Source organism: Entamoeba nuttalli (assembly GCF_000257125.1).
Source record: "Entamoeba nuttalli P19 unplaced genomic scaffold asmbl_7878, whole genome shotgun sequence".
Lineage (NCBI taxonomy): Eukaryota > Evosea > Mastigamoebida > Endamoebidae > Entamoeba > Entamoeba nuttalli.
The window spans coordinates 1-17,534 of NW_008578849.1; the positions used below are offsets into that span (position 1 = coordinate 1).

General features: G+C 25.0%; 9 protein-coding genes across 9 annotated transcripts in view; 5 read left to right on the plus strand and 4 right to left on the minus strand.

The window, feature by feature from the left end:
• Window positions 1–125: 125 nt before the first annotated feature.
• ENU1_177210 (hypothetical protein) lies at window positions 126–773 on the minus strand (the record flags this gene model as incomplete). Its single annotated transcript, XM_008861362.1, has 2 exons — window positions 126–377; window positions 435–773. The coding sequence occupies 2 exons, from the start codon at window positions 771–773 to the stop codon at window positions 126–128; spliced, it is 591 nt and encodes a 196-aa protein (XP_008859584.1).
• Window positions 774–1,056: 283 nt separating this feature from the next.
• Window positions 1,057–3,785, plus strand: ENU1_177220 (Ras guanine nucleotide exchange factor, putative; the record flags this gene model as incomplete). The annotated part of the gene is made up of 2 exons (XM_008861363.1): window positions 1,057–1,134; window positions 1,242–3,785. The coding sequence occupies 2 exons, from the start codon at window positions 1,057–1,059 to the stop codon at window positions 3,783–3,785; spliced, it is 2,622 nt and encodes an 873-aa protein (XP_008859585.1).
• A 125-nt stretch (window positions 3,786–3,910) lies between these two features.
• ENU1_177230 (hypothetical protein) lies at window positions 3,911–5,442 on the plus strand (the record flags this gene model as incomplete). The annotated part of the gene is made up of 2 exons (XM_008861364.1): window positions 3,911–4,044; window positions 4,128–5,442. 2 exons carry the CDS (start codon window positions 3,911–3,913, stop codon window positions 5,440–5,442), a joined length of 1,449 nt encoding a protein of 482 aa, XP_008859586.1.
• A 1,345-nt stretch (window positions 5,443–6,787) lies between these two features.
• On the minus strand, window positions 6,788–9,577 carry ENU1_177240 (myotubularin, putative; the record flags this gene model as incomplete). The annotated part of the gene is made up of 1 exon (XM_008861365.1): window positions 6,788–9,577. The coding sequence occupies one exon, from the start codon at window positions 9,575–9,577 to the stop codon at window positions 6,788–6,790; it is 2,790 nt and encodes a 929-aa protein (XP_008859587.1).
• A 597-nt stretch (window positions 9,578–10,174) lies between these two features.
• ENU1_177250 (hypothetical protein) lies at window positions 10,175–10,639 on the plus strand (the record flags this gene model as incomplete). Its single annotated transcript, XM_008861366.1, has 1 exon — window positions 10,175–10,639. One exon carries the CDS (start codon window positions 10,175–10,177, stop codon window positions 10,637–10,639), a length of 465 nt encoding a protein of 154 aa, XP_008859588.1.
• Window positions 10,640–10,717: 78 nt separating this feature from the next.
• Window positions 10,718–12,868, plus strand: ENU1_177260 (hypothetical protein; the record flags this gene model as incomplete). Its single annotated transcript, XM_008861367.1, has 1 exon — window positions 10,718–12,868. The coding sequence occupies one exon, from the start codon at window positions 10,718–10,720 to the stop codon at window positions 12,866–12,868; it is 2,151 nt and encodes a 716-aa protein (XP_008859589.1).
• A 148-nt stretch (window positions 12,869–13,016) lies between these two features.
• ENU1_177270 (PUA domain containing protein) lies at window positions 13,017–13,656 on the plus strand (the record flags this gene model as incomplete). The annotated part of the gene is made up of 2 exons (XM_008861368.1): window positions 13,017–13,269; window positions 13,370–13,656. 2 exons carry the CDS (start codon window positions 13,017–13,019, stop codon window positions 13,654–13,656), a joined length of 540 nt encoding a protein of 179 aa, XP_008859590.1.
• A 165-nt stretch (window positions 13,657–13,821) lies between these two features.
• On the minus strand, window positions 13,822–16,053 carry ENU1_177280 (hypothetical protein; the record flags this gene model as incomplete). Its single annotated transcript, XM_008861369.1, has 1 exon — window positions 13,822–16,053. The coding sequence occupies one exon, from the start codon at window positions 16,051–16,053 to the stop codon at window positions 13,822–13,824; it is 2,232 nt and encodes a 743-aa protein (XP_008859591.1).
• A 1,382-nt stretch (window positions 16,054–17,435) lies between these two features.
• Window positions 17,436–17,534, minus strand: part of ENU1_177290 (plasma membrane calcium-transporting atpase, putative) — a gene marked incomplete at both ends in the record, with an annotated part of 621 nt that continues 522 nt past the window's right edge. The window contains one exon of the mRNA XM_008861370.1: window positions 17,436–17,534. This exon is cut by the window's right edge and continues 522 nt beyond it. Within this exon, the coding sequence (XP_008859592.1) occupies window positions 17,436–17,534 (99 nt within the window).

A 17,534-nucleotide genomic window follows, 5' to 3' on the forward strand; every position in this document is an offset into this window, starting at 1 on the left:
TATACACTTGCTATGCAACAATTTGGAACAGTTTAATGATGTAGTACAATAATGTTGATTTTACTAATTTATTTTTTATTAAAAGAAAATATAAAGTTTTAATTTTAAAAATAAAAAACATTGAATCAGAATGGTGCTAAATCGTCTTCATTAGGAAGAAGTGGGTCTGTTTCTTGGTCTTCTAAATGAGTCTTATTGCTTTTTGTTATCCAATAAAGACAAAATAGAAGAGACTCGATGAATAATATAAGTAATAAGAAAATAATTGACATATAACCTAATGACTTCAAACCAATTCCAACTGCTTTATAACAATTTCTTCCTCTAGGTGTTGTAACATTACAGTCATAATAATGATTCCACCCACAACATTTGAACTGAAAACATGAACATCATCAACATCATAAAAATTTTATAAAAAAGATAAAACAAACATTAAGTTCAACTGAATGTAATTGAAGAGATTGGTCATTAACTTTTTTTACATTATAAATTAATCTAATAGAAGTAATTATTAAGACAATAGTAAATAATACTGTGAAACATTCTAACAAAATAGAAAATTTCTTTGGATAAGTGTCACTCATAAAATATCCAGAAATTACTCCAATAATTCCAGTAATAATAAATGAAAATCCAACAGAAATAAGTCTTATTCCAATAAAGTCTTGTTTCATATATTTAATAGAAGTAATAAGTCCAATTAATAAGAATAATAAACTCATAACAATTTGTGATATACATAAAATTTTCTTTGATTGATTTTTGTTCATTAAATTAATATTAAAGTTTTTTTTTTAGATACTTTTTATTTTTTTTATTTTTTTGAGATTTTCTTAGCAGAAAAAGAATAAAACAAAACTAAAATATCTTCATTTTAAAGAAGATACAAAACAAGATAATTTGAAAAAACAAAAAAGAAATATTTAAAAAAAAAAAATAACATGACATAAACTTTTAGAAAATAAAACATCTTTGAGGAACCAAAGGGAATTTTCTGTTCTTAAAATTATTTGATTTTTTCATACTTGGAAGAACCAACTAGAAAATATAGTTATGAACTATTCAACACGGGGGATCCAAGAAATTACCCATGACATTTATTCACTTATTGGAAAAGTTCAACAAGGTATTGTTTGCTTTCATCATAACACTTATTTCTTTTTTTTTATTTGTTTTCATGAATCTTCTGATTATTTACAATCTCATTTTAAAATGAAAAGAATTATATTTATAAGTAGAAAAAAGAAGGAGAAGAGGAGTTTAACATAACCAACAAAATAAGTGAATTAATTGATGAACTCAGTTATTGTATTCCTTTTACTCCATCAACACAAGACAAAGTTATTAATGCATTTAATACCCTTGATTCATGTTCTGAAGATGGTGCTGATCTTTTAGGGAATTTACTCTCTATTCAAACTATTGTTGTTGAAATTACAGGAATTTTACCACCACCCCCTCCAAGAAAGAAATCAGGGTTTTCTTCTATTAAACCCACTGAGACAAATACAAAACATCGCTCAACTGGGTTTTTAAATCGACAAGGAAAATTTAATTATGCATCTCCTTCTGTTACCCAAAGCCAGAAACCATTTTTAAGAAGAGAAAGTAGTACTCTTTCATCCTCTTCATTAATTAATTCAAGAAGTTTAACTTGTTCAGAACATTCACTCATTCAAACCAATCAATATATAGATATTATGAAATGTCTTCCTCCTGATGCAACTACAGAACAGATTGAATATATATTAAATAGAGTAAAAGAAATGTTAGAAAAAAGAAAAAAAGAGTTAGAAATTAAACTTATTAAACCTAATTACTCACAAGTATTTAAATCATCAAAACATGGAGATATTGTTTCTGTTTATCGTGAATGTCAAGCAAATGCAACCGCAAACAAAATTATTTCAGGAATGAATATCAAAGAGGCAATTAAACAATATTATGAAAGTATTGATATATTCTTTATGGAAAGAAATGGATTACCAACACAGTTAGATGTGGCAGGATTTGCTATCAGAAAAAGTTCTACTAAAATGAGAATTATTGCAGCCATGACACGAAAAACACATTTTTTAAAACAACATGAAATTGAAAATGATGATATGTGGTCGAGAATGGAAGAGTATGAAAAAGTAGCATATGTAGAACTAATAAAAGTCACAGCAACAGTCCCTGCATTAATTGAAGATATTACATGTTTTGGTGCATTAGAAAAATTTACTGAATTAGAAATTGCAGCAAATGCTTTAAAAGAGGCTTGTGTTCAATTAGTCAATTTTGTTCCACAAGTTTTTCTAAAAGCTGCTCAAGTAGTAGGAGAAAGAATGGAGCAATATTTTGTTGAAGCAACAGAAGATATGAAAGATATTTTTAATAGCTCAATTTCTAAATTAAAGGAAATTGATATTCATTCTGGAAGAACGTCTAGTGGAATTATTGCTGTTGAGAGTGCATCAAAAGCACTTCAAGCTGCAGGGTCAGAATTATTAGGTGTTGTATGGGAAATTATTCATTTTAAACCAAAAGATGAAGGAAAAATGACATTCCAACCATATGAAAAAGCTGTTTTGAGAATTGACCGTGGATATCGTTTAGAGCATATTTGTTTACTAGAATTAATAGCTATTTGTACTTCTGTAATGAATAACTTAAGATTGTACATTGCTGCATTAAAGACACTTGGAGAAAATAATGTTTCATTGACATCAAAAATTAATTGTAGTGATAGTTTGAAAGTCATTAGTATAAAAGGAAAGGTTGTTGCTGGTGGATTAATTGGACTGCTAATTGAAGGAAGAAATAATGATACTGTTAAAGATGTTATATATTCAGTACTAGCCCATTATGGTGGACATATTGGAGAAATACTAAGAAAATTACCACAAGAACATTGTGCAGTTATTACCCAAACAATCATCCAAACACTTTATAATGAGATAAATATTCCTCAGGTTTGGGAATTTCTTAATGAAGGAAACTCTCCAATGAATGAAGCACTAAAAGTAAGAATGAGTACAGCAGAAGATATTATTAAAAAAGAACGAGCACGGTGTATGTCTCCAATATATGATTTTTTTGTTCCATCGGAGCCAAAATCACCTTTAATTTTATTGGCTGAACTTGACTCAATGACTATTGCAAGGCAATTAACTGCAATTTCATTTGACCAATATTTTAAGCTTAGAACAAATGATTTTTTCTCTAAAGGAACATCAATTCAATTGATCCAAGCAAGAATAAATGATTTAAGTAATTGGACATGTAACTCAGTCTTATCCTTCACCGATTTTGAAAGTAGAGCATTCATGAAAAATCATTTTATTGAAATCTTAAAAAAATTACAAGAATTAGGAGACTTTAACTCTGCATTTGGAATATTTGATGGATTGCTTCATATCTCTATTGTTTTTGGAACAAAATACATTTCAGAGAAAGCGAATAAATTTATTGATGAGACTAGTAAATTATATGGAAATTTTAAAAGTCTTAAAGTAGCATATAAAAAACGTTCAGTTTGTATTCCATATATTGGTTCAGTGTTAGAATCAATTGAAGAAATAAAACGTGAAGAACCTTTCTTTTATCAACAGAAAGGAGAAGATGAAAAATATATAAATTTTGTTCAGTCAAAAGAGATTTATGATGTAGTAGTAGATTATTTAAAATATCAAAAAGAAGATTATTACATTGCAAAAATAGAACCGTTACATTCATATTTAACAAATTTGCCTTGTTTTGATAAGAGTGTATTAGATAAATTAAGAGAATATCATGAATAACAAAATATTATTGTTCAATTTTATTATTATATTTCCTTTTTTTAACATATTAAAAATAGATTTCAAGTTTTTCTAAGTAAAAGTTAAAAATAAAAAGAAAAAAAACTAACATTCTCTCTTATATCATGTCAGAACAGTACAAATACCTCTTAGATCATCCACCTAAACAATGTAATTATGATGAGTCATTAAAGGGATTAGTAATGGCACCATTTTCTGAAGGTGAACCTATTCCAGTAAGATTTATGTTAACTAAGATGTTTGTTATTTCTATTTATAAAAATAAAGAATAAAGAAGAAAGGAAATAAAATAAAACCCCATTTTAATATTAATTTAAATAGCAATCCATATAATTTCTCTCTTTTTGTATTTCATAGTGCTGAAAAAGACCTTAAAGATATTGAAGAGGAAATGGTGATGGTAAGTAAAATGTTTAAAGCACGTATTATCGCATTTGATTATCCAGGATATGGATTAAATAAAAATAAGAAAGATGTTTCAATGGAAAAGATGCTTGATAGTATTTTTGATGTAATGGCACATAAAGGATATAGAGAAGATAGAACTCTTCTTCTTGGATATTCTCATGGATGTGGACCAGCATTACAATATGCATCTATTTTATCTGAAAGAAAGAAAGCATCTTTATCATTAGAAACAAATGGGATTATTTTATTTTATCCAGTAGACACAATTCCATTAGGAACTGACTATCATTTTCAATCATTTTTCAATTCAGTTCAAAATGTAGTTTATTATCATGTATTAATGATGGTCCCAAAACACGATAAATTCTTTAATGCAATGAAAGAAATAGAAAAAATAAGAAAAACAGATGAAAATTATAAAAGTAGAGTAGAGATTTGTGTACATAATTTTTCTCGTTTAAAACCAACATCATTAAATAGAAAACGATTAATAGATATTCATGATAGTACATATCCTTGGTTTAAGAAAGTTGATGCTCAAATTACAAAATATAAAGTGAATAAACTTAATATCTCTATGGCAATTACTACTGTATTAAAACTTAATAAAAAAATTCCACCATTACCAACTCATAGTGATTTCTTAATCAATCAATTTTTGAATAGAAATAGATTAGATGAATTAATTCCTATTTTTGAAGAAAAGAGGTTATATTCTACAGTATTTGTTATAATGAATAATTTAGAAAATAGTTCTTTAATAGGAGAGGATCGTTCAATTGTAGATAGGTTAAATAGAATTTGTAGAGTATTTAAACCTATTATTACTAAAGACTGGAAAACTCTTAGACATGATATGCTTTGTGAAACTCTTACTAGAATAGATCAAACTACTGATATTTTAGATAAAAAAACAAAGGCTCTTCAAAGTAGTAAAAAGGTAGAAGTACCAGAAGGTACTTTTAATAACAATGGTATTGAAATGGATTCTGAATCTAGTGGTGGAGATAATTTAAGTGAACAAACATTCATTACTCTAAACGGTAAAAAGGTATTAAATCCAAAGAAAAAAACTATTGGTGGTGCTACATCAAATAAATTTGTTGTTCCTCAATGGGCAAAAGGAATTGAATGTGACTTTACAGTGTTTGTTAAACAACCAATTAATTTTTCTGATTATTTCTTATGTAAAGAATCATTACACAAAAAGCATTCAAACACTAATTAATAATTCAATTTACGTTTAATTTTATTTTTACTCTTTTTATTTGAAATTATTTTTAAATAAAGGATAAATTGGAGGAATAGGTCTAAACAGAAATTTAATCCAATTTTTGATTAATCCTTGATTATATATATATCTCTTTTTAATTCTTTCATTCGTTGTAATTCCCAGTGATATTTGATATATATGAAATATAAGTAATGTAAAAACAAGCCCAAAGCAAGGAACACAATAAATACATGTTAATGGTCTAATTATTGAGTCTTTGAAAAAATAAATAAAGAATAAATTATTTGAACAAACTCTACAAACCAGTGAGATTTCCAATTATCAAAAAACCTTGTCCAAGTTAATGGATATTGAATCCCAATAAAAAGGCTTATGAAAGATGTTATAATTAAATAAAATAAATATACAGAACAAAAAAATACTATTCCTATATATGATTTATAATTTCTTCTTCCAATACAATTTCCTAACCATGGACAATGATGATCAAATTCTTCAACACAATTATTACAGATTCTGCAATGAGAACATCTCAATGGTTTAGTTATTAAACATGTCATACAAAATTTTCTTGACGCAACAATATTATCTGGTAATATCACATCAACTCTTGAATTATTTAATTCATCATTACCATTGCCAATTCTATATTTCCTTGGAATAATTCCTGGATTTGAATAACACGCTTTGAAATAAAAGATACAAACAATAATAAACAAAAGTAAAAATGGAACAATCAACAATGGATATACTCTATAGAAATTTGGAATTCTAAAATTAAAATTTAGTTGTTCTTTATTAAAAGAACTAAAATACAAACGTTGAAATGCAATACAAAACAGTAGGAAAAAAGAACAATATCATTGAAAAAAAATTCTTATAAAACCCACCTCCAAAGACACAATGAGAATGACACCAATGTCTTGAATGTGGTGGAGTTTCATGATATAATCTATAAAATGAGTTTTCACAATCTGTATTAATTAAAATTTTTTTTTCTTCTTCGTTATATGGTGAAAGTATATCTATTGTTTCTTTGTCCATTAGTTGGTTTAATGAATAACTTAGTTTTTATGACAAAAAAAACATTTTATTTGTTTAAAAATAAAATTTTGTTTTTTGTTTAATTTTCAAAAAAAATTGTTATTAAATATTTATATTTTGTTATTATTATTATAACAGAAATAATAATATTAGAGAAAAAAGTAGTACTTCTTAAAAAAGTGATGGGAGTTGTGTTTAATGAATCATACTTATAACAAAATTCTATGTAACTATAATAAACTAAATAAATAATTATGTGAGAGAAAAATAATTATTATAACAAAAATGAACTAAATTATAATGAATGAAATTTGTGATATTGTAGATAATATTTTCTCCATAAAACTGGTACTTGCTTCTCCAAAAATGGTAAATTTAATATACTTGTTGAAGGGTGGTATGATGGGTTTACAAATCGACATTGAATTTCTTTATTATTTAATATATTCCAAAGTGATTCAGGTCTAGGATTGATTGGCTCAACACAATTAAATAAGAAATTACCAAAATAACATGAATAAGTCTGTTGAATAATTTCTATCAAAAAGGTTTCATTAAATTCAAATTCTTTTGGGAAAACTCTCATAAATTGGTAAATACAATCTATGAACTGAAGAAATATTGGAGAATATTCATTAATACTTTGAGTGGATATAAAATGGCGACACCGATCTTGAAATTTATGTCCAAAAGCAATCCAATCTTTGTCTATTAATGCTTCTAATCCTTCTATTGTTCGATAATATGGATCAATAATAATTTCAACTAAACTAACGATTTGACTTGTTCGGTCCCATCCATCAGAACAATGAATAAGTAAAGAATTTCCATTAAGAAGTTTGTTTGTTGTTAAATAAGTTCCTTTAAGTATTTTATTGATGTGGTATAACCATTTTGAACTAGTAATCATTTTCATACTATCTGTTGCACCAACATTGCAATAAGAGAGTTTCTTTGTAACAGATGTTAATTCAAGAAAACTTTCTCTCATTTTATGAATATTATCAATATCTAAAAAGATAATCTCTGAATTTTTATAATATCGGATATCTTCAAACCCCATACCTTTAATCAAATTAGCAGATGCATTTAATTTAGGTCTACAATCAATAATGCTAATTCGTTTATTTTTTGATAATTGAGCTACTTTTTCTAATAATTTTTCGTCACTAAAACATCTACTTGTTTTTAGTCCTACTAATGGTTGACTACTTCTCATAATAACACCTTTTTCTCTATTCCACCAAGTAGCTGCTGGAATTCTTCCTTTACTTCTAAATCCAATAACCTGATTAATTTCTTCTTCATTTACAATTGGAACAACAACTTTATTTGGGTATCCTTTTACATCAATCCGTACTAAATTCATTCCACTTTTATTCCATTCTAATCTTTCAAGCTCTTTGTCATAATATATAGGATTTTCATAATTCCCCCTAAAATAAAACATTTCATGAATTCTTCCACGCCCTACAGCTTTCATAATAATATCTTCTAATTCATCAGCCTTATTTCCATCGAAAAAGGCTAAACTAAATTGATGAAAATTTTTACATTTAACTAACACACAACAATAATTTCCAATAGAAGGTAATAACACTTTTTCTTTTTTAATTTCATAGAATAATGGAATAGGTATTTCAAATCCTTCTTCAGAACATACTCTTCTTGGTGAAGAAAATAATCCATCATCTTCTCGATTATCATAATCTCCTTGTTCTACTCTAAAAATTATTCTAGCTGATGTAATAATTAAAGACCCTGCAATAAATTTAAGTCCAATACATGTAACAGGTGGTCCAGCTTTATATTGTAAATGTAAATGAAGAATTCCTGAATAAATTTTTACAAGATGTTCATATGGATAACAACTCAAATTATTATTTAAAGTTTCTTCTGTATTATTACTTACAGATCCCTCTTTTTCATTAATTTGATTTATTTTAGTCAATTGTGTATTAATTTTATTATCATTATTCTTATATTCTTTTTCTTTTATTTCTTTTAATTCTTCTTCATGTAAGGCACTAGCAGATAAAATCATTTTCATTTCTTTATTCACAGCTTGAAGACTAATAAAGTCTGTCTCTTTCATCTCAAGGTCTTTTAATTTCCTATTTTCAGTTACAATCACATTGTTAATAGTTAAACAAACAGAACTGTTTAATGTAGTTTGAACACTTTCCAAGTTTGTTCCCATTATAGCCTGAACTGATAACTCAACAAATTCTCCAACATTATCCACAACATTCTTAGTTTTAAGTTTTTTTAATGCAGTGATAACATTTTTATTTTGAATTGTTTGTTTAATTTCTTGTTTTAATTGTTTCTTTTTATGTGGATTACACTCATTACAACATTCCGCAAATATGTTATGTGATACTGATGATATTGATTCAAATACTTTTTTAATTGGACTTGGAATTTTAGACTTAGATGATGGGAAACGGGCAATTAATTTTGACCACCATTCTGCTTCAATATAATTTGCCATTTGAAGAATAAATACAGTTTTAGTATCTATTGAAAGGAAGATATTAGTTGGTGATGAGTGAACATAAACACATGAATGAATAGGTAATGAAATGTCAATCACAGGAAATGAAAATTCATCAGTCGTAGGGTAAAAATAAAGGTGATAATTTTGAGATAAAACAAGATGAGATGATATGAATTGAAGATTGTCTTGTATTAAACAATCACAAAATTTCATTGACCCTTCATGCAATACTGTTACTAAACTATACACTGGTTGAAAAGATTCAAAAAAGAATTGAGATTTTTCTATTTCTCTTTGAACACATTCATTTGAGAATAATGCATTAATTAATGTTTGTAAATAATCAATCTTTTCTTTACTTTCTAATATCACTTCTTCTGACCAATCTTTTAATAAAATCGATCGAGTAGTTGTTAATTTTTGTAAAGAAATTAAATATTTAATAAATTCTTTCCATCTTCGATAAACATTCCACATTAACTCAACTGAAGTAACGGTTATTTTAACTATTACCTCATTTGTTTTCTCATTTTTTTGGCATGAATCAACTCTTACTTGAAAGTAATTTTCAATCTCTTCATTCATCTTAATTTTCCATCTTTTGGAGTTTTATTTTTTATTTTTTGTTTTTTTAATAAAAACAAATCAACTTCTCTAAGTTTGTATTTCAATAACACAAATAAATGTTACTTAATTATTTAAAGTATGTTTTACTTTTCTTTTATCCTCTTTTCTTTTAAAAATTTTTTCCATATCTTATTTTTGACGTTTTAGTTTCAATTAAAAGGAGAATAAGAAAAACACTTGAAATTATGAGCTATAATTACGTTCAACAGCAAAAAGTAAACCTAAATTAAAAATCTTTAGAAAGAAAGAGACACTAAGTAGTTATTAATATAAAAACGATGAAAAAACTATAAAAAATTAATATTATTCTTTATAATTATTAGTATATAGAAGAAAAGTCTCAAACTTAATATAGGATAATTTTTTCTTTCATCTCTCATTACTATGAATTTATAGTAATATATTAAATTAACTGGTTTATCACTTTCATCTCTCAACTTTCAGCAAATAAAAATTGCTTTATTTAGAAGTATAAACAGACGAAAACTAAAAAGGATAATTTTAGATATTTCAAAAAAAAAACATCTTGTAATTGATTAATTCAGTAAAAAGATAATGGTAACTATCAACTTATCAAAAATCGGTAAGATTGTTATTTTCGTTTGGACTATCATTTCTGGAATCTTAATGCTCATTACTGGTATTACCCATTTCTGTAAGAATAAGTATTCTAAGTATAGGTCACCAAGTAAATTCCCTGCTTTTACATCTCAAAGTGGATTGGCAATTCTATTTCAGGCATTGTTCTGTATTGTTTTTGGATTAATGTTTATTCTTCTTCCATTCTTTTCATTCCTTGGTAAAGTTAAATTCATTAAAACTATTACCATTTGTTATAACAGAGCAACACTCATTGTCTTCTATCTTGTTGGAGGACTTTTAATGTTCCCATTATGTGGATGGATGGGACTTGTCTTTGCAATTATTTTCTGGCTTTCTCTTCTTCTTATCATTGCTTCATTCTTCATCACTAAGAATATTTCTACATTCAAAAGTGAAAGTTCTTCTGATAAAAATTAATTTATTTCTTAATCCGTATTTTTTTATAATTGTTTTTAAGTAAAATAAACTATAAATCACTAAGTTAATTTTTACAACATGAAACCAACTTCCATCTATATCAATTCAAATGAAGAAATTAAAACTAGAACATATGATGAAAGTAAATGTATTAAACTTATTCAAAAATATAACTTATTAATTGAATGCTATAGTGATAATAAAAGTCTTATTTTTCCAGGAACTTTGAGTTGTGAAATTGGAAGATTAGGAATGATGTTAGTTGGTTCATTTAAAGAACAACACTTTACTGAAATTAAAATGATGAAACAACACTTTATTGAATTAGATAAAAGTATGAAAATAAATCATTATTCTTATAGTGATGAACGTACAATAAGAATGATGTTGGGTATTTATTGTTCAATTCAAAAATTAATTGATTCATATAAAACAGAATCTCTAGAAACACAAAGTAGAAATAAAAAGTTAGTAGTTGATTTTAATGAAGACCATTATTATACTTTTCAATATTTAATTGGACTCTATGAACAATGCAGACTAAAATTAAAAACAAATAACAAATCATTAAAAGACTTAGACCATTACCTTCATCAAATTCAAATGGAGTTTAGGTTTTCTGATAATGAAATTTATGAATCATCAAATTCATTTGAAAGGTTTATTAAAAGTTTATGTGATGGAGTTTATGGAAACAATGATGAAAAAAATAACTTTCTCGCAACCCAACGAATTTTAGATTATTGTAATATTAATTTTCCTTCTTTACAAAATATTTGTTTAGTTTCAAAAGAAGACAAAACCCCATCAATCAGTGATGATAAAAAATATAATTTTGATTGGATGAATGAAGTAATGGAATCTTTTCATTCTAAGTATTATGAAAATATTGTATCTATTATATCGTATTATGACCTTATTAGTGTAAATGATTTTGATTTATTTTTAAATCTTCATACGAACAATAAGAATATTATTTTACTTCATGAATGGATTTCACATATTCAACAAATTCAATTCACAATAGAGATGATTGTTTGTTCTTATGGAAAGAATTCATTTAAAAGAATGCCATATTACGTTAAATCAATGATTGAAGTTTCTAATTGTTTCTCATGTATTTTAGCAGCTGTAACAATCAATATGATTATTAGAATTTCTTCAGAACGTACTATTTCACCTTCAATTAAATTATATAATTTATCACTTGCTTTAGTATTACAAGAAATTGTAAAGATTCTAATCCCTTTCACTTCAAATTTTAAAATGCCAAATAAGAAAATTGATGAAGTTATCAGCCAAAGTCTTCGTCCTCTTTCAATGCCTAAATGTAATCCACCATTATACTCATTTGAAAGAATTCGTTTAGAAGAATATAAATCAATAATTAAGTCATATCTGGATCAAAAAACATCATTAACACCAATGAATGTTATGAAAATACAAAGCTATGCTATTTATCTCAGAGTTCAATATGGATTTGATCCTTCAACTATTTCTTTGTTATCAGCCTTAGATGAAATAACTACTTCTTATGAATATTTTGGATTTTTACCTTCAATTCTTACTTTTATGCAAGGTGTCCTTCCTCTCATAAACCAATCTCCAGCTTGTTGTCTTGGTTATGCCCCTTCATGTCTTGGAATTTATGAACCTGAAAAGGTAATTCTCAACCGAACGATTTCTAATCTCACAGTATCAGATGGATTTAATATCTCAATTTTATTAAATAACATCCATTTAGCCAATACCCTATCACTTGTCTATTCTCATTGTTTCCATTATTGTGAATTTTCTTCAATTGAATTAATGAATGGTATTAAAAAACTAAATGAAAATTCTTTTAAAACTCTTAACATTAAAGATATGTATGGTATTTCAGTAGAAAAGCATTTCATGAATGTACTTGTTCATAGAGTAATTGACTTCTATGGGATGCATTTTATGGAAAATGCATTGTTTCCTCTATACAGTCACTCTTTAATTTCTTCTCTGAATATTTTATTCCATTCCCACCAGAAACATTTCAAATTATCTGGATTACTTCCAATATGCTATTTTTTAGAAAAGAAAGACTGTACACAAGAAGAGTTATTAAAATTAATAAATACTCTAAAGACTATTTTCTGTGAAGATTGTCAAATAAAACAAACAGAGATTGAATCTTCATATTTTGACAAAAAGTTGTCGAAAGCATATCTCAAATCAATTATTACTATAATTCAATAACATTCACTTTCAAGTTCTTGTGAGATAAAAGATATGCATCAAAACTATTCAATAAAAAAAATTTATAAGAAAAAACTATTCTTAAAATTATAAAAACATAAAAAGAAAAGTTTAAAAGAAAAAACCTAAAAATTATCAGAAAAGGTGAATGTTTAGAAAGTTTACACGAGAAGATTTTGGACCTTTAAAACAAGTTAAAGCATCACAAACAAAACATATTAAACAAAGTATTTCAACTCAATACCCAGGACTTCCTATTGATGAGTTATTCCCCAAAAATATTCCATTATTTACTGCTAATTCAAAAATTGATCATTCAACAGCAATTTTATCAAATAATAAAGTTTATTTCTTCCAACAAAAAGAAAATTTTATTCCAACACTTCAACTTGCTATGACTTGTTTGTTTATAATATTTTTGTTAATTATAATTAAGTCCCAACAAAATAATTGTATTAAATTAGTTTATTATTAATTATAATATATATATTTATAGTTTAGACCCTGAAATGATGAAACAAGTTCAAGTTGATAAAGGAGCAATTAAACACGTTTTAAGTGGAAGCAATATTATGGCTCCAGGATTAACTTCTGCTGGAGGAAAGTTACCAGATGATATTGTTGCAGGGAATTATGTATTAATTATGGGAGAAGGAGTTCAATCTCCTCTTGCCATTGGATTAATGAAAGCATCTGCTGTTGATATTAAAAAACAAAATTCAGGAGTCGTTATTGATTTAATTCAATACGCAGGTGATGGAATATGGACTGATTGTCTTGAACATTAATTTTAATTGAATTAGTTTTAGAATAATCTATATTAAAATAGAATAGATTCCAAATTGTTAATTAATAGAAATAATAAGTTCTTTGTATTAAAAAATTAATAAAGAGTTAAAATTATAATTTACAGAGTAAAAAAAATAATATTTGTTTAAGGAAAGAGAGATTAATTAAGCAACATATTGAATATCTTGTCCATCTCTCATTAAGAAATTTTGATCAATCAATATTTCAATCACTCTTCTGATGACATTCACATGAGCTTTAAAAGTTTTTTGTACAGCAGTAATTGTTTGTTGAATTAGTTGTTGACAACTCATAACTTTTGAGTGTTTCATAATTCTAACAATTGTACATTTTAAGAGATTTTCTCTTAATTTAAGTATTTCATCTTCATCATTATCATCTTTTTTTATTTGTTCTTGTTGGGTTTGGTTAATCAACTTTTTTAATACCATCATTACTGAAATTTTTCTTACTTTAAGATTAAAGTTTGTATTAACAGAAACTTGAGTTTCATTTTCAATAAGACTAGTATTTTGACAAAGGATTTGTTTATGAATAATTCCACTGATAGCATTTTTTATAAAAGAAGAAGGAAGATTTAAATCTAGAGCGATTTCTGAAATTTTTAATATGTTATGAGTATTAAATAATAATAAAATCATCATTTGAGGTAATGTTGCAGTTATAAAATACTTTTGTTCATATTTAATTATCCCACTTGACTTTTCAAGACACATTGTCAATTTTTGAGTTGGTTTCTTTTTAATATAAAATCTTGTAAAAGATTCAAATCTTTCAGTTGTCATTGAGTCAATTTTCATTTGATATTTATCTTTTAAATATACATTTAATCCACCGAAAACAAGACAATTAAAATCATTTGATTTTACTTCTTGTGAATATTGTTGACTATAACCAATAGATTGATTATATTCTGTTTGAATTTTAATCATTTTCATTACTCCAAGACGGTCAAAATTTCTCATATGTTTCATTAATATTTCTTCATTTTCTTCATTACTATTCATTAAAATTAATCGTTCAATAAAGTTTTTACAAATGAAATGACAGAAAATATCTTTGTTAACAATAAATTCACCAATTTTAAAAACAGTTTCTATTGTATTATTAACTGAGTCACTATCTACACACACCATACTATTTTTTCTAATAATTAAATTAATATAACGAGAGAATAAAGTAGGAATAATGATATTATCTTTATCGTTTATATAATTTGATTGTTCTATAAGTACTTCTTTAAATAAATTTTCCATTTTAGCTTTTCCTTTACAACTAAAACAATGAAAGAATTGTTTCCAAAGATTAAATATTTCAATAATTAATTCAACAGATTCTTTAATATTATCTAAACTTATTTTACCAATAATCATATTTAATAAAAGACTTTTAATACTTTTAACAGTATTATTTAATACTGTTTCTTCGTTATTTTCAATAAAAAGTTCATCTATTCTTTTAAGTAATGAAAAGTTTTTATCTCTGACAATTTCTTCAATACTACTATTAACTTTATTTTCTTGTTTTTTAATAATTTTTAATAAATTTGTTAATAATATTTCTTCAGTATTATTATCAATTCTTCCTCTTTTTATTCTATCTTTTTCTTCACAATAAAAACATCCAAATAATTCAAGATATTTTTTTAATCCATTTTGATAATATGCATCACTAATTTCTTTATATTCATCAATTGATTCAATTATAAGAGTATCATAAAACTCTTTTGACATTTTTTTATATTCTTGTAATGATGGAAGATATTCTTTATAAAATTCTAAAACATCACATACAACTGAAACATCAACACTTTCTCCTTTTCTTGATAACCTCCATACTTCTACTAATTTGTCTACTATATCCATTTTATCTTTAATACCTTTAATAAATTCTATTCGTTTTCTTTTAATTAATGTTGTAACTTGTTCATTTATTCCAACACTTTCATCATATGAATTAAATACTCTTATAATCTCTGGTGATACAACTTTTATTAAATCAAGTGTATCTCTTAATGATGAAACAAATTTATCTAATGACTTTTGCATTACAAACTCACTAAAATAATTAAATAATTTCATTATTCGTTCTTCAATTTTTTGTTTAATATAATTATTTAATTCTTCATTAACTCCTGTGTCTAATTTAATATATAAATCAAAGATTTCTGAATGATATATAATTGCTTCTTTCATTCCAAATCCTTTCCTTTGTTCTATTTTTTGAAAAAATGGTTCAAGTACTTCAAATGATTTATCAATTATTTGATATTTATCTTCATTTATTTTTTGTTTTATTAAATTTTCTTTATTATTATCATTATTTTCTTTTAATTCATTTTCGTTTATATGTATTTTACTTTTCTTTGGTGGCATTTATTTATTTTTTTTTAAGTTCTTTAAATTAAATTCAATAAAAAAGGTATTAAAAACACTTTTCTGTTATCTCATTGTTTTTAAAATATTTAATTCAACTTGAATTATCCTTTTGTTTAGAAGTCTCACTTGTTTCTTTGTCTCCTAAAAAATTAGTAAATTGAATTAAACAACGTTAATATTGGTTTGGTTTTATTTTCTATTCTCTATTTCTTAGAAAAAAAATATTATATTTATTTCATTCTTAAACTAACAAAACTATTCCTGTTTTACTTGTATTGTTTATAGAATGTTACTACATATCCTGACCACTTGTTTAGTTAATGTATATATTCAGATCTTAACAATTTTTTAGTTCTAATAAAAATGGATGAAATTTTTCTTCATATTGAGAAATGATTCTTTCATTTTCTTCATTATCTTCTACTTAATATTTATATGTATTTTTTATCACACGAAAATTAGATAATTTTTCTTCTAATATATTATCATAATTGAAAATATAAAATATTAAATCTTTTATAGTTTTGATAATACTTGTTTTTAATGTATTAATGGGAAAGTCTTATTGGAATTTTAGTATCTTTATTCTTCTTATAGACTCTTTGTGTATTATTCTATTTATTAATAATATAATATGTATTATTTCTACATATATTATTTCTCTATTATGTCTTATTTTCTCTTATATTTATTTTGTCATTATAATTTAATTCGAAACTTGAAAATAATACGTCAGATACTTTATATAAACATTAAAATGAAATAAGTTATTGAACCATCAATTACTATTTAATTATGATACTTGACGTGGTGAGAAAATGTCTTATTGAACACTTCAAGGATAGCAGTGATTATTATTTGTAATGATAGAATATTAATTATTATAATAGAAGAATAAGTATTATGTATTTATTAGAATTCAAGTATATATGATAATTGAGGTATTATCAAAGAAAAAAAGATGTATATGTTTTAGTTGATGATAAATGAAATTATGAATTAATAATATGATGGTAGGAAAATATTCAGCATAAAATAAGACAATAAGGAATAGGAGAAATTTAATACACATTAAAATTCAAATAAAGAAATGATAGTAACTTAAATGAAGAATTAATAAATTGATGAAATTTAAAAAAAAACATAAAATGAATGGAAATAAAAGAATGATAGAAAATAAATCAAATAACAATTAATATTTTATTATTTAAATAAAAAATTAAAAAAATAACCAAAAATAATTCTTATTTATTTTGTTTTTCAAAATAGTCAAAATATTTTATTCATCATCACTACCAATAGACTCATATTCCTTTTTACCAAACTTACTTTTAATTTTACTGAAAAGTGATACTGACTCTTTCTTAAATTTCTTTGGTTTAGATGCAGGTACAGGAATAAAGAAGGAAATTTGTCCAACAACAATGGATAGTATAGTAGAAGCAATTGATAATAACCAACCTTGCCATGAAAGACCA